The sequence below is a fragment of the Aspergillus undulatus genome (genome assembly GCF_047715775.1).
Source record: "Aspergillus undulatus strain CBS 261.88 unplaced genomic scaffold BDV17scaffold_10, whole genome shotgun sequence".
NCBI classification, from domain to species: domain Eukaryota; kingdom Fungi; phylum Ascomycota; class Eurotiomycetes; order Eurotiales; family Aspergillaceae; genus Aspergillus; species Aspergillus undulatus.
Window position 1 is genome coordinate 271,418 of NW_027396614.1, and position 13,882 is coordinate 285,299.

The 13,882-nt window shown below is 47.6% G+C and overlaps 3 protein-coding genes and 1 non-coding gene across 4 annotated transcripts; 2 read left to right on the forward strand and 2 right to left on the reverse strand.

Moving 5' to 3' along the window:
• Nucleotides 1–2,018: 2,018 nt before the first annotated feature.
• On the reverse strand, nt 2,019–2,106 carry BDV17DRAFT_t42. The gene has a single exon. It is a non-coding gene; the product is annotated as a tRNA-Pro (tRNA).
• Nucleotides 2,107–4,709: 2,603 nt separating this feature from the next.
• BDV17DRAFT_288896 (uncharacterized protein) lies at nt 4,710–5,647 on the forward strand (the record flags this gene model as incomplete). Its single annotated transcript, XM_073761516.1, has 2 exons — nt 4,710–5,307; nt 5,625–5,647. The coding sequence occupies 2 exons, from the start codon at nt 4,710–4,712 to the stop codon at nt 5,645–5,647; spliced, it is 621 nt and encodes a 206-aa protein (XP_073618182.1).
• A 1,013-nt stretch (nt 5,648–6,660) lies between these two features.
• On the reverse strand, nt 6,661–8,063 carry BDV17DRAFT_288897 (intradiol ring-cleavage dioxygenase; the record flags this gene model as incomplete). Its single annotated transcript, XM_073761517.1, has 8 exons — nt 6,661–6,701; nt 6,755–6,800; nt 6,850–6,929; nt 6,985–7,201; nt 7,248–7,343; nt 7,401–7,526; nt 7,577–7,953; nt 8,009–8,063. 8 exons carry the CDS (start codon nt 8,061–8,063, stop codon nt 6,661–6,663), a joined length of 1,038 nt encoding a protein of 345 aa, XP_073618183.1.
• A 635-nt stretch (nt 8,064–8,698) lies between these two features.
• On the forward strand, nt 8,699–13,882 carry BDV17DRAFT_256667 (putative ABC multidrug transporter). Its single transcript, XM_073757096.1, has 6 exons — nt 8,699–9,452; nt 9,514–9,572; nt 9,631–10,996; nt 11,048–12,014; nt 12,070–12,724; nt 12,781–13,882. Exons 1-6 carry the CDS (start codon nt 8,831–8,833, stop codon nt 13,555–13,557), a joined length of 4,446 nt encoding a protein of 1,481 aa, XP_073618184.1. The 5' UTR covers nt 8,699–8,830; the 3' UTR covers nt 13,558–13,882.

Here is a 13,882-nt window from a genome sequence, read left to right on the forward strand (position 1 = left end):
CGACTGTGCAACTGTCGGCGCAGAAACGTTCAGAAAAGCAGCGCGGAACATGAAGACGCTGGCTCAATTGACACATGAGCTCTCCCAACCAAATGGCACAGTATGTCTTTCTTTGAATTCTTGTTTCATAGCTCTCGTCAACTTACTGACAGGCTGGAACCGTGGCAGATTGAAAAAATGCTGAGGTACTGTGAGCCCGGTCAATCGGAAGGAAGAGACAGGCTTCTCTCAAAGTATATCTCACAGGGAGAAGATATTGTCACTGAGTGCACGACTATTATCGGAGAGGTCAGCGTGCTTTTTGATGGCTGGTGTGCTTTGACGAAAGCACTACATATTGCTTTGCATGACACACTAGGTATGATCCCTTTCTTTCGTCCAGTAAACCGCATTTTTGCTGAGGCCATCATCATTTAGGCCAGAAACGGAGGGAGGAACAGGGCGTCAAGAATGAGATAAAAAAACACGAAGTAGACAGAGAGCTAAAGGAGAAGGAGAAAGAAAAGGAAGAGGCAAGAATTAATGAGAAACTTGAGGATATACGAAAAGCTCGGGAGACAAAGGAATGGTACGAAAAGCACTTTCAAGCAATAGATGAGTTTTCGCGGTCTCCTCTTCAATTGACCACACCGAATAACAATCGCAAAAGTCAGCGGTGCGGGCATGGTTGGAGAAGCCGTTACCGCGGCAGTCGCTAATCCGACAGGCGTCATCACAGGCACTGGGCTTGTACTCGCGGGTGCGACTGTCTTCATACACTACAGTATCTTGAAAGCAGACCTCCTGAGCATGGAGGGTGCTCAGGAAAAGAGACGTCGGGAGATTCGCGAACTCGAGGCGTCCAAGGCAAGCCTTGAAGTGGCATTGGCGCAGCTGAGTACAGAATCGCAGTCAATTGTTGGTTTTTCCCTTTCAATTGAGTCTCTTCATACCTAGGACGCAGCTAAGCTTTGCCCTTGATTCTGACAGGATGAAGTCGCAAAAATTGTGGAGAGTTTTTTCAGCCGAGTGACTGAGCTCCAGCTGCTGATCCAGAAATTCATGGATTTCCTTCTTGATATCAACAAAATTATCAGCCACACAGTGAAGCGCAGCAAGCTGGTCTACGATGGCTTCAAAGAGAAAGACATTTTCTTCATTGACCCTGAAGTCAAGAGGGTAGGTTACTCGTCTTCGATGTTGATCATCGTATGCCCTGGACAGGACCATCATAGCAGCATAACAGGAGATTCTGGAAAGTGCATTTGATATGAAGACAAGGTTTATCTTTGCTTCAAAGGCATCGAACGTTTATAATGCCGTCTCGAGCAATACTTTGGGCGTGTTGCCGCAGCTGTGACCAAAAATGTTAGTTGCTCATACATTCCTGGCAACGAAGACTGAGTCAGCTAACGGTTCCATAGATGCATGAGGAGCTCAAGGCAAGTCTGGCAGAAGCTACAAGAACCTCTGCTAGAGCCTTTGAAGAACTCTTACCAAAAGGTCAAGATGCGACAGCGTAAACCCACATGGACGATGGGGTATTTAACGACTGATGCTGACAGAAATTGATGCGCAAGGCCGGATTATGCTCTTAAACCAGAATTTGTTTCTCTTATTCCAGTCTCTTCTTTGAGTATCACATTCGGTTTTACATCTTGTTGGAAATGATGTTACGAGGCCTTTGCCACTGTCAGTATATAACCTGAAAGGCCGTGTGCTCGTTACTGAGCCGAGTGCGCATCTATGCTTGCCCCGACGGGACAGAAGGACGGTTTTGAGGAACAAACTACATGCAGCGAGCCATCCATTTGTATGTTATCTATCCTGTTTGAGTCAAAGGAGAAGAGGGAAAGAAAGGTATTGTTGCGAAAACATGAAGAGGACATGAGCTACACCTGCATATCTCACAAACATCGAATGCGCAGCATGGAGCCACCTCACAATCAAAGTTTACATGGGGATTAATCGCCGGTTTTATCAATGCCTCTCTCTATACTCGTCTGGATGTAACAGGCAAAAAAAGATAAAAAAGAAACGGCCCGAGCCGCGGATCGAACGCGGGACCTCTCGCAGATATGCTAGGGTTAACCCTAAGCGAGAATCATACCACTAGACCACCCGGGCTATTGTTGGATAACGAGTTTCAATTTGGCTTCACAAGGAGATTTTAGCTTTTTGTACTTTTCTCCGTCAATTTACATGTAGAATGTACCTTTGGGATCGCCCGTTCAGGCGATGCCGGCCCCGGGCGCTAAGCCCCAATGGGAAGTCCCTGGCCGCCGCTTTACCAGAGCGGCAGCGTAACGGCCCACGGCTCACTGGGGCGCACTCCCCTCAGCGCGGCAATCCCCACCGGACTCGCCGGGCTCCACTGTGATTCGCGATTGGCTTCTCTCCCAGAGTAAACCCAAAGGACACACCACCCATCGCCAGCCAGAGTCACGGAGAACGGACGGCGCAAAGTCCTATTGCCAGCAGACCGTGCCGGACAAGCGATACTATAAATCCTACTTTGTCTCTCTGTACTCCTATCCCCCTTTGTTCTTGTCAATCCGTCCATGCTTTGCTCCTCCTTTTTGTTTAATGGCGTACTCGGGTCTCCCCAGGCAGAGAAGCGCACAATATCAGGTAGAGACCTCTGAGCAGAAGTCATACCTCTACTACACGAGGTAATAGGAGTAATACCTTGCTAATAGACCGACGCTGCCCTAATATACGTCGAATATAAATATCTCCGCTGCCTTACTACAAGGCAAGTGGAATTGGTATATCCTAATTACTTGAACTTTTATTACATAACATGCAGGTAGCTTATACCCACGGTAATTAGATTCTGCCTAGAGGCTATACTCGATCCTAATAAGCTGCTCAGGAACCTTACCGCTGCGGATGTCAAGGCCTGGCTTAACTAGATCAAAGATAATCTCCGGGGTTCGATCAAAGCTAACAGAACCCTTGCTAACTATTAGAGGATATTGAAGAGGCTTTATTACCTAAAGAATAGTAGAGATATAGATCCTGACATGCGCCATGACTATCTTAATATATATAGTTCTACTCTTCTAATCTTTGTCCCGGTTTCTGACCTGGGGTAGTAGTACAAGAATCAGGTTAGCAAGGAAATAGGCTTGCGGAAGCTTCCTATTACTAGAACCTACTATAGGTTTTATTGATCTCCTGGAGTTTCAGGTTATATACCTTGTCCATTGTAATTTAGTATTCGTGGATAAGAAGTAGCAACTCTATCCGCTGGTTGGTCTTAATCTATCAAGTATCTCAGCCTCTCGGGCAGTCTCGCTGTTCGACACGAGACATGTGGTAAACCCTCGACCTGACAGCACGTTCGGAGCGCCAGCGGAAGAGATAGCGACCGAGGAGGAGCACGATCTAAATTCAGCCGACAGCTTGAGCGATGGATTTTCAAGCGACTCAGGCTACGACACAGGCATCAGTGGTGGCCTGCGTGAGATGGAAGAATTAACGTCTGAGATGGATGACGACGAATTTGACCTGGATCACGAGGGTAACGATGGCTACACTTCGGACGGTTCCACCGTGACGGATGACGGCTATCTTGCTGGTAATGAGGAAACTGGCACTATCCTGTGGAGACATGTTGAGTTCTACATTATTCGCAATCCTGTATGTGGGCGTCGTAATCTGCTGGCATTTAGAGCGAGAACTTGGGCACGCTATATCAAAAAGAACGGGAGGAAACCGGGTCAGGAGGAGAACCTAACCCAGAAAGAGGTCCAGCGTGGCGCTATTAACGCAATCAATAGTATGGCTTTGAGATCTTTGCAAGGAGGGGTCTTCCGCTAACCTACTGGAATAGATCGGGCCCCGGCCTCGGTTCATGATCAGGTTGCTGACCATGAGTCTAACGCGGTCAAATACTATCTGAATAAAAAGGTTAACTTTGACACGGTAGCTGCTTTTCACAGACAAGTGTCTAACAAGGTGGTGCAGAGAGAAATACGGATAGCCACTCTAGTAGCGGATAATACGGCCTTGATTTGCCTTACCAAAGAGCAATCACGCAAAATCAGTAACTATCCTAAAGTCCGACGGCTGCGCGCACGATGCCAGCAGCTAACTTTAAAGATCTATTAACTTGGATTACCGTCAAGGAGGCTCAACATGATGAACTCGGGTTGAGTCTGGGCGAGGAAGAAGACACCGAGGCCAAAGAGCTTTGCGAAGAAGACTTATAGATTAGTTAGTAAATAAAAAAGGTAGATACTAAGTTAAATTAGACTCTTACCAAGCTCCACAAATTGGCCCTAGAGAAGAACCGGAAACGATATTTCTGGAATACTAACACGGAAATTTTTAACTAGCCATTACCATCGGGTTTAAAGGCCGGAAAATCCTTGCCCTTTAAAGTAAATGAAGCACAGCCGCCGCATACGGAGTACTGTCGGATTTATCTGGCCGCTAAGCTTCGCTTTTGAGAAACTAACTATCGCTTTTCTGTTTGTGACCCTAATCTCTCCTCCCCCCGCGGCCAAAAAAAAAACCGACGCGCTAACGTGCAAACTATTGCCACCAAGAGCGCCTGGAAGCCGAAACAAGGAGTGGTATCCCTTAAACCGTCGGTTTGTCCATTTTAGCGTGGTTTTTCTGCCACAATTTAGACGGACCAATCCAATTCAGACGCGTACTCAGATAGAACAGTTAGAACCTATTCCTATATACAATCTAGACTATCTTCACTCAAACAAGTGATGAGTTTTGGAAGGGACCTCGTGGCGACCCGGCAGCTTGTCGCGTCTGTGGCACCACTCCCCGGGGCTGTTGGCGGTGATCAGCCAGATTCCGAACCAGATCGGGGATCAGCTTCCCCAGCACGCGGGCAGGACCAACCTGGAAAGCGGGTGAAAGCAAACGCTGGTACTGCGTTGGCCGGGCCCGTTCGAACGCCGGAGGATCCGGCTCCGACGGTGACCAGCGCGACCACCTCGAGTGCGAGCGAGCGACGCAACCGCAGAAAACTCACGCCTCGGATCGTCGCTCGGCGGGCGCAGGATGTGCGGCCCCGGAGGGCAGAGGCGAATCTTCAGCCCGTGACGATCGTGTTCCGGGTCCGGGAAAGCGACGGGCGTTGGAAGACGGCGCACGAGGTGGTCGTTGATCGGTTGGACCCATCACAGGGAGAACGGGTGGCGAGAAACCTGCAGGCAACGTTCTATGATAAGAATCTTCGGGTGCTCGCGCCAGCACAATGCTTCGAGGCGGCCAAGACACAGTCTTCCTCTTCTGTTGATGGACAGGCTGTGGCCCCCAAGTTCGACACTTTCTTAATACATAAAGGGGTCGAAGTCGGTGAGTGGCCAAGCCGTCTAGAGATCACGTGGTCTCATACTTTCGTATCATGTACCAAATATTACAAGGTCTCAAATACATTTGCGGAAGCCCAAGGATGTAACCTAGTATAAGGTTATAACAGAATCAGTCCGGAAACGGCGGCTAGGCTCTACAGTTCTGCTTGGGTAGCTCTCCCCATATTAGGGTGTCTGAGGCTCGGAGGCCTCCCCGTTCTGATATTGATTCTCAACTGAACACGTAGCAATAACTGTAGCGAATTGGGACCCGACAGGCCTATAGTGAAGTATGGAAGTGGATAAGTTGATGCTATTCAGAGACCGCCGGCGGCGGGAGCTAACTACCTAATGCTGACTAAGAACCGAGTCATTAGGGATGACCGATATAGTTAGCGAACTGTGCACACTGCGTGACAATAACCCTCTGTTTAGTATTACTTATACTAAAGACCTAAATTGGCTCTGTAATTGGTGGCGTACACATAAGATGAGTACCCAGACATGGTTGTAGCAGCCAGGGATTATCCGGCCATTGCTTGTCACAGGGCTATGGTCTGGGTTATGGTTGTCGGCCATGCCCTCAGACACGGGAGAGAACGAGGTGCTGGCATATTACAGTCCGGCATTGACGTGTGGCTTATAACATGTCTAAAAAGGGGAGAGGAGGATGCATCCTTCTATATCTTTGCTTCTCTCTTTAAGTTTGCGATACTTGTTAATACTAGATGGTCAGTTGAAAAGAACACTGCCTCCGCCGGTCACATTGCTATTTCAGAAAAGGCTGTTGAAAGGTAGTTCAGTGCATGGAGAAATCTAATGGGTAGTCGAAGGCAAACATTGAAAGCAGATACTATAAGCATATCGAAGTTGACAGGTGATACGTATGAGAATCATACCAGTCTAATAGAAAGTGATCAATTACTTAGAAGTAAATATATATGAGCGTCAGCCTAGGTGTAAATTACTCGACATCAACCACTAATCATATGAAAGAATGAAGGTCTGATTTCTCAATCTAGCTGCAAACGGTGGTTTAAACACACAGATAATAGAGACATAACTTTTGAACCGTGGAAATAGCAGAACAATTCTGCATAAACCTCGGTGATCGGAGGTCGTCAATCCGATATCCTAAATAGGCAGGTCGTACGGTCGACAATATACTAACCACTAAATAAAGTAATTAGCCCATTCTAAAAACATCACCAATCGCCATCGTCAGAATTGAAGTCTGCCGATATTGTATTTTCAAAATCGGCTAATCTTCAACAGTCCTACAAATGAAATCCTTATACAGGCAGGGTCGCCTAGCTGGCACAGTAGCTTAATCTGTAGTGGCAGAAAAGCTCTCCGCTTAGTTAGACGCTAAAGCGGTAAGGTTTTTCACTGAAGGATCTGTCTAGAGTTAGTAACTGATCTTAAATGACTGTTGCGGAATTTGATCTTACCTGGGTTCACAGTGGAGCCGTCCTTGATGGAAGTAGTATCCACAACCTGGTACATTATTAGCAGAACCCATGTAATCTGCAAGAAATATACGCACCAAGGTGATGTAACCGAGCACACCGTTACGATAGTCAACCCCATCAAGAGGCTCAGTATCTAGTAGGGTCATAGCGCCAGCTTTGAAACTCGATTAGCATATATTTCTGGTTTCGAAAAACACTTGAGTACTTACTCATCGACTCAGTTGTGTAAATGCCATCGTTATCATTCAGCGTTCGCGGAATCTGCGTGTGCGAGGCATAAGGCTCCAATGCCATTAATTGTCTCTCGAGTGCTTCATCCGCGAAGATCTGGCCAGTACTGACGATTGGGCCATGAGATAAGGTGCCGTTGGACGTGACGGACCAGTCAGTATGAACCTGTACGTGGATATGGATAGAACGGTCGACCTGCTGAGAATTAGTGTTGTATTTTCTGGTTGTATTTCTGTCATACATAAAACCCCGGGAAAATTGAGGTGAAGGAAGTGACCCCATGGTTGTTCGTTGGCCACATTCCACGCAGGAAAGTGCTGTTATCCGTGGACAGCCACTACTCCAGTCAGCTATTGCACAACATATAGAATAGCATCAGGCTGAAGGGACATACTGAGAATTCTCCAAGGCCATTGCTTGGGTCTGTTATGTTGGCACCAGCCTCTTCAAGCAGGATGTTCGCATGAGTATTAGGAGAAAGACCAGTGAACGAGCTGTAAGAGCCAGTAGCATTGCAGTGCTGTCATAATTATTAGCAAATGAATAACTGAATATCTTTCGTTCACTTACCCAAATGTCAACGAGCACATCAGGCAAGGGGAGGCAGGTGTGAATGTCAACGACCCCGATCTCCAGTGAGAGGGGAACACCGGGCTGTCCTTCCCGAATATCCTGACGAAGAACTTGACTGCGGGGATAGACATATGGTCCGTTGCTAGTCTCCGGGGTAAGAATACAGGATTCGTTCTTGATAAATTCGTACTTCGGAGCATTGGCATGGATGAGATAGGTCGCAATATCATCATTGGTGTCAATAGAAATATCACGCCGACGGAGAGCATGGTTCTTCCTCTTCATCAAACCAATTTGCTCTGTACATTTTCCAGCAGCCTCAGCTCTTTTCTGGAATGCAACCATATCCGTGGCGCCATGAGGACCGGGATGAGCTATATCATTACCTTGGGTTAGAAGTTGACCAGAGTAAGGTAAGTAGGTACATACCGCTTGCCGGAATTGCGAGCACAAAAAGAGCTAAAAGGTAGGCAGGGGCGAACATTTTGGACGCGACCATCTTGAAAGAAAAGCGACCGAGTATCTTGGGATTTTCTGTACTTCTCCTGCTAGGTGTTTGACAGGCATGGTCTTTGTAGTCGTTCAAGAATGCATGAGACTCTGGTAGTTAGACAATTTACCGATGAGTAAGCGGAAATATACTGTAGTTATTATTTCGGTTTTTAAACAAGTGGAGCTAATTTGCAAAGGGAGCCGATCGGTCGGGAATCACATTACGGAGTACATCGCACCAAGTTTGCCATCTAAGCCACTCTGGTTACAACTATCGGCATCATTTATCGGCTTAACGAAAACAGAAAAAAAGAGGACCGGATATCATCGTACCTGTAATACAGCATTCAGGAGATATATAGTGGCTCAGACAGTGGGACCGACCCCACAGATTGCCCTTTGCGTACGTAGAAAAAACGAAGCTCACGGGGTTTTTGGGTTACCCAAAAATCAGAAAGCTTATCCCGCTTAGTCACTCTTCCTAGAGCACAATCCAGGATCTAGAAACGGCAAGAAGAACATTGTAAAGTTTGGAATAGGGCGCCACGGCTGTTGCAGACTCTGATCTGCAGGATATAAAAGGCTCTGAGAGCGCATTCGTGCTTCTTTCCAGCAAGGTAAGTATAGCCTGTCGCAAAGATTCACGGAAAGGTCATCCCATACAAGTCATTCGTGTCAGGTGTGATACGAATCTGAGTGTCATCTTGACTTAGGTGCATCTATAGCGACTTTTTGAGACCCCCGACTGGGTTTTCCATCATGGATTCTCATGCAACGGCTTTGGATGAAAATTCTCTCCAGGACGTTAATAACACTTATTCAACAATTGCTAAGCAGCCTGCTATTGAGCCTCGATCGCCTATTGCATTAATTGACGGCAATGAGGTCGAAACACTTAATCGGATCGCCACTCAGACTTCACGACGCGCATCAAGTGTCTATTCCCGTCATGCCCATACAAGGACTTCTACGCTCGGTACCGTTTCCGAGAACGACCCAGCAGTTGATCCCCTAGGTCCAGCATTCGACCTGAAAAGATGGCTGAAAATGGTTCTCCGTAAGATTGAATCGGAGGGCAGTGAAGGCAGCCGCACAGGCATTGTTTTCAAAAACTTGACAATCTCCGGGTCTGGCTCAGCGCTACAACTCCAGGATACGGTGGGGTCTATGTTGTCTGCGCCATTTCGCATCGCTGAAATGATCCAACAACAACGGTCTAGCCCGAAGCGGATTCTGCATCAGTTTAACGGCTTACTTAGGAGTGGCGAGTTACTTCTTGTGTTAGGTCGTCCGGGGTCTGGTTGTAGTACCTTCCTCAAGTCGGTTTGTGGCGAGCTTCATGGCTTAACACTGGAGAAGGATAGTGTTATCCATTATAACGGTACGATATCACCGACTCGTTTCCATATCCTGGAATCCTACTAACAGGTATGATACAATAGGAGTCCCTCAACAGAGAATGATCAAGGAGTTCAAAGGCGAGGTGGTGTACAATCAAGAGGTGAGATTGATACGTGTTTCTCCAATTATCATCGTGAGACTAACTTTGAATCGTTTAGGTAGACAAGCATTTCCCTCACCTGACTGTCGGAGAAACCCTCGAATTCGCCTCCTTAGCGAGAACACCAGCGAAGCGAATTGATGACATGTCCCGCAACGAGTTCGCCAAGTATGTCACCCAGGTAGTCATGGCAGTGTTCGGGCTGAGTCATACCTACAATACCAAAGTTGGGAACGATTTTGTCCGTGGAGTATCAGGTGGCGAGCGCAAGCGTGTCAGTATCGCGGAGATGGTTCTCGCTCATGCTCCCTTAGCAGCCTGGGATAATACAACTAGAGGCTTGGACTCAGCAACGGCTCTGAAGTTTGTGGAGTCGTTACGCCTGTTCGCTGATCTTACCGGCTCGGCTCACGCAGTGGCGATCTACCAGGCCAGTCAGAACATTTACGACATCTTTGATAAAGTGATCGTCCTTTATGAGGGACGTGAGATATACTTTGGCCCTGCGGCAGCTGCCAAGCTGTACTTTGAACGGCAGGGCTGGGAGTGTCCGCAGCGGCAAACAACAGGAGATTTCTTGACATCAGTGACCAACCCCACCGAACGTCGGGCGCGCCCAGGCAAGGAGAAAGAGGTCCCACGCACCCCTGAGGAGTTTGAAGCCTATTGGCACAATTCCCCAGAATATCAGACTCTCCAGGTTGAAATTGGGCGGTATGAGGAACAGTTTCCTTTAGAACAGGATGGGCTCGCCCTTACAAAGTTCCAGCAAAGCAAGCAAGAGGTGCAAGCCAGGCACACACGTCCTACGTCGCCATATCTACTCAGTATTCCTATGCAGGTCAAACTAAACACAAAACGGGCATACCAACGAATGTGGAACGATATCACCTCCACCGTGTCGGTTGTGATCAGTCAAATTATCATGGCCCTGATCATCGGATCAGTGTTCTACGGCACACCAGATGCGACTGCGGGCTTTACCTCCAAAGGCGCCGTTCTGTTCTTTGCGGTATTACTAAACGCCCTTATAGCGATGGCCGAAATCAACAGTCTTTATTCTCAACGCGCAATTGTGGAAAAGCACGCATCATACGCTTTTTACCACCCAGCAACTGAAGCCATTGCAGGTGTCGTGAGTGACATACCAGTGAAGTTTGTTATTGCTGTTGTATTCAACCTCATCCTCTACTTTATGGCGAACCTTCGTCGAGAGGCAGGTCAATTCTTTCTATACTTGCTAATCACGTTCATTGTAATGTTCGTGATGAGTGCAATCTTCCGCACAATAGCTGCTATCACCAAAACAATCTCGCAAGCAATGGGTTTGGCAGGTGTCCTCATTTTGGCCCTTGTTGTATACACAGGGTTTGTGCTTCCGGTTCCGTCCATGCATCCTTGGTTCGAATGGATCCATTATATTAGTGAGTCATTACTGAATATCTCTACTTACACTATATTAATTTTGGTATCAGACCCTATATATTACGCATTCGAGATCCTGATTGCCAACGAATTTCACGGACGTGACTTTATCTGCTCCCAGTTCATTCCTGCCTATGCTGACCTCACCGGTGACTCCTTTGTTTGCTCGTCTCCCGGCTCTATCGCAGGCCAGCGAACAATCAGTGGTGATGATTATATCAGAGCGAACTATAACTACACTTATGATCACGTGTGGCGAAACTTCGGTATCCTGATTGCCTTTCTCATTGGATTTATGGCAATTTACTTCATTGCATCCGAGTTGAACTCCTCAACCACCAGCGCTGCCGAGGTTTTGGTTTTCCGTCGTAACGGGAAGCCGAAGCATTCATACAGCGAATCAAGAAACGCCGATTCTGAGAGTATTGTGGAGCACAATGGCGTTCAAGTGACCACGGACGTGAGTCAAGGTGATACATCTGTAATTCCGCCGCAGAAGGATATATTCACCTGGCGAGACATGTGCTACGATATCGAAATCAAAGGAGAATCTCGACGGCTTTTGGACAATGTTTCGGGATGGGTCAAGCCAGGCACTCTGACCGCGCTGATGGGTGTCAGTGGAGCGGGTAAGACCACTTTGCTTGATGTCCTAGCGCACCGGACGTCAATGGGTGTCATCACGGGTGATATGTTTGTGAATGGTCGGAGCCTCGACCAGAGCTTTCAGAGAAGCACGGGATATGTCCAGCAACAAGACTTGCATCTTGAGACTGCTACAGTGCGAGAGTCACTCCGGTTTAGTGCTTTGTTGCGCCAGCCTTCAACGGTTCCTGTCCAGCAAAAGTATGACTACGTGGACGACGTGATTCGCATGCTGAACATGGAAGACTTTGCCGAAGCAGTTGTTGGTGTTCCTGGTGAAGGGCTTAACGTCGAGCAGCGTAAATTATTATCGATCGGCGTGGAACTGGCCGCGAAGCCTAAGCTCCTGCTCTTCCTGGATGAACCCACTAGGTAAGCACTTTTTCGCTGCTACCACAAGCTCCGTGTCTTACTGATCGCATTATAGCGGCCTTGATTCCCAGAGTTCTTGGGCTATTTGCTCGTTCCTACGGAAGCTTGCCGACAGTGGACAAGCCGTTCTCTGCACCATCCATCAGCCTAGTGCGATCCTATTCCAGCAGTTTGACCAGCTATTGTTCCTAGCACGCGGCGGAAAAACTGTTTATTTCGGTCCAATTGGAGAAAACTCGGCTACCCTTCTTGATTATTTTGAGTCCAATGGCGCACGCAAATGTGCTGACGACGAGAACCCTGCTGAATGGATGCTGGAGATTGTCAATAAAGGCCGTAACACTCAGGGAGAGGAGTGGTTTGATGTCTGGAAGCAGAGCAGGGAGTTCCAAGCGGTGCAGACGGAAATTGATCGAATTCACGAGGAACAGCAGGCTAAAGCACAGACAAACGACTATCATGAATCAGCATCGGATAAGTCAGAATTCGCCATGCCATTCTGGTTCCAAGTATACCAGGTCACCTACCGTGTTTCCCAACAGTACTGGCGCATGCCAATGTACATCGCAGCAAAATGGGGTCTAGGAATCATTGCGGGTCTTTTTATTGGGTTTTCCTTCTTCCAGGCGAAATCTTCACAGCAGGGAATGCAGACCATCATTTACTCCCTGTTTATGCTGTGCACTATCTTCTCCTCCCTTGTTCAACAGGTTTGTCCAAGATATTCCTCATTCCGCGACTAGCACTGACTCGACTGACTCTATAGGTCATGCCTCAATTTATAACCCAGAGATCTCTGTACGAAGTCCGCGAGCGGCCCAGCAAAGCCTACTCATGGAAGGCTTTCCTCATTGCGAACATCGTTGTCGAAATACCATATCAAATTGTCATGGGGATCCTCACCTACGCCTGCTACTACTACGCAGTAGTTGGGATTCAGGATTCTGAAAGGCAAGGACTGGTGCTTCTGTTATGCATTCAGTTTTTCATCTACGCCAGCACATTTGCTCATTTGTGCATTGCTGCACTCCCAAACACCGAAACTGCCAGTGCTGTTGTTACTCTTTTATTCGCCATGTCGCTTACTTTCTGTGGTGTCATGCAAAGCCCGACCGCACTGCCTGGCTTCTGGATCTTCATGTATCGCGTGTCACCTTTCACTTACTGGGTGGGAGCAATGGCTTCCACACAGCTTCATGGCAAGGCTGTGAAGTGTTCTGCAGCAGAATTGTCCATTCTCGATCCTCCTTCGGGCCAGACCTGCGGAGACTATCTTTCATCATACCTGAGTATGGCCGGTGGCCAGCTGACAAACCCGAACGCCACATCTGATTGCAATTACTGCTCAGTCGCAGTAGCTGATGATTTTATTGCTGGCTCGGGGATCTTCTGGAGCGAGCGCTGGCGCAACTTTGGTATAATGTGGGCGTACATTGTGTTCAACATCTTCATGGCGACGACCCTTTATTATATGTTTCGGGTCAAGACATGGAAGATGGTCTGCTTAAAGGCGCAGCTATCTAAGTGGAAAAAACCTAGTTAGGGGCAGAGATTTGTTGATCGCAGCTCCTCACTGATTGTTCCTCTTCAAGTCTCTCTTTTCATTCGCTCCTTTTGTGACGGTTCTACACGTCCGTTTCTCACGGGCAACTAGAGGCTTTCAGCTTTTTCTTGCTCAGTGTCTCGTTCATTTCTTGTCCAATTTCTTTTGTGAATGTCCATTCTTTCATCCTTACAACTCTATTAAAGTGTTTCACCTGGTCAAACTATTTTCCTTGCAATTTCATTTCCTACTTCAATTCGGTGATGTCATTAGTATTAATTCCATTGATTACCACAGCGAACTTTATGGCTATGGTATTTATTTA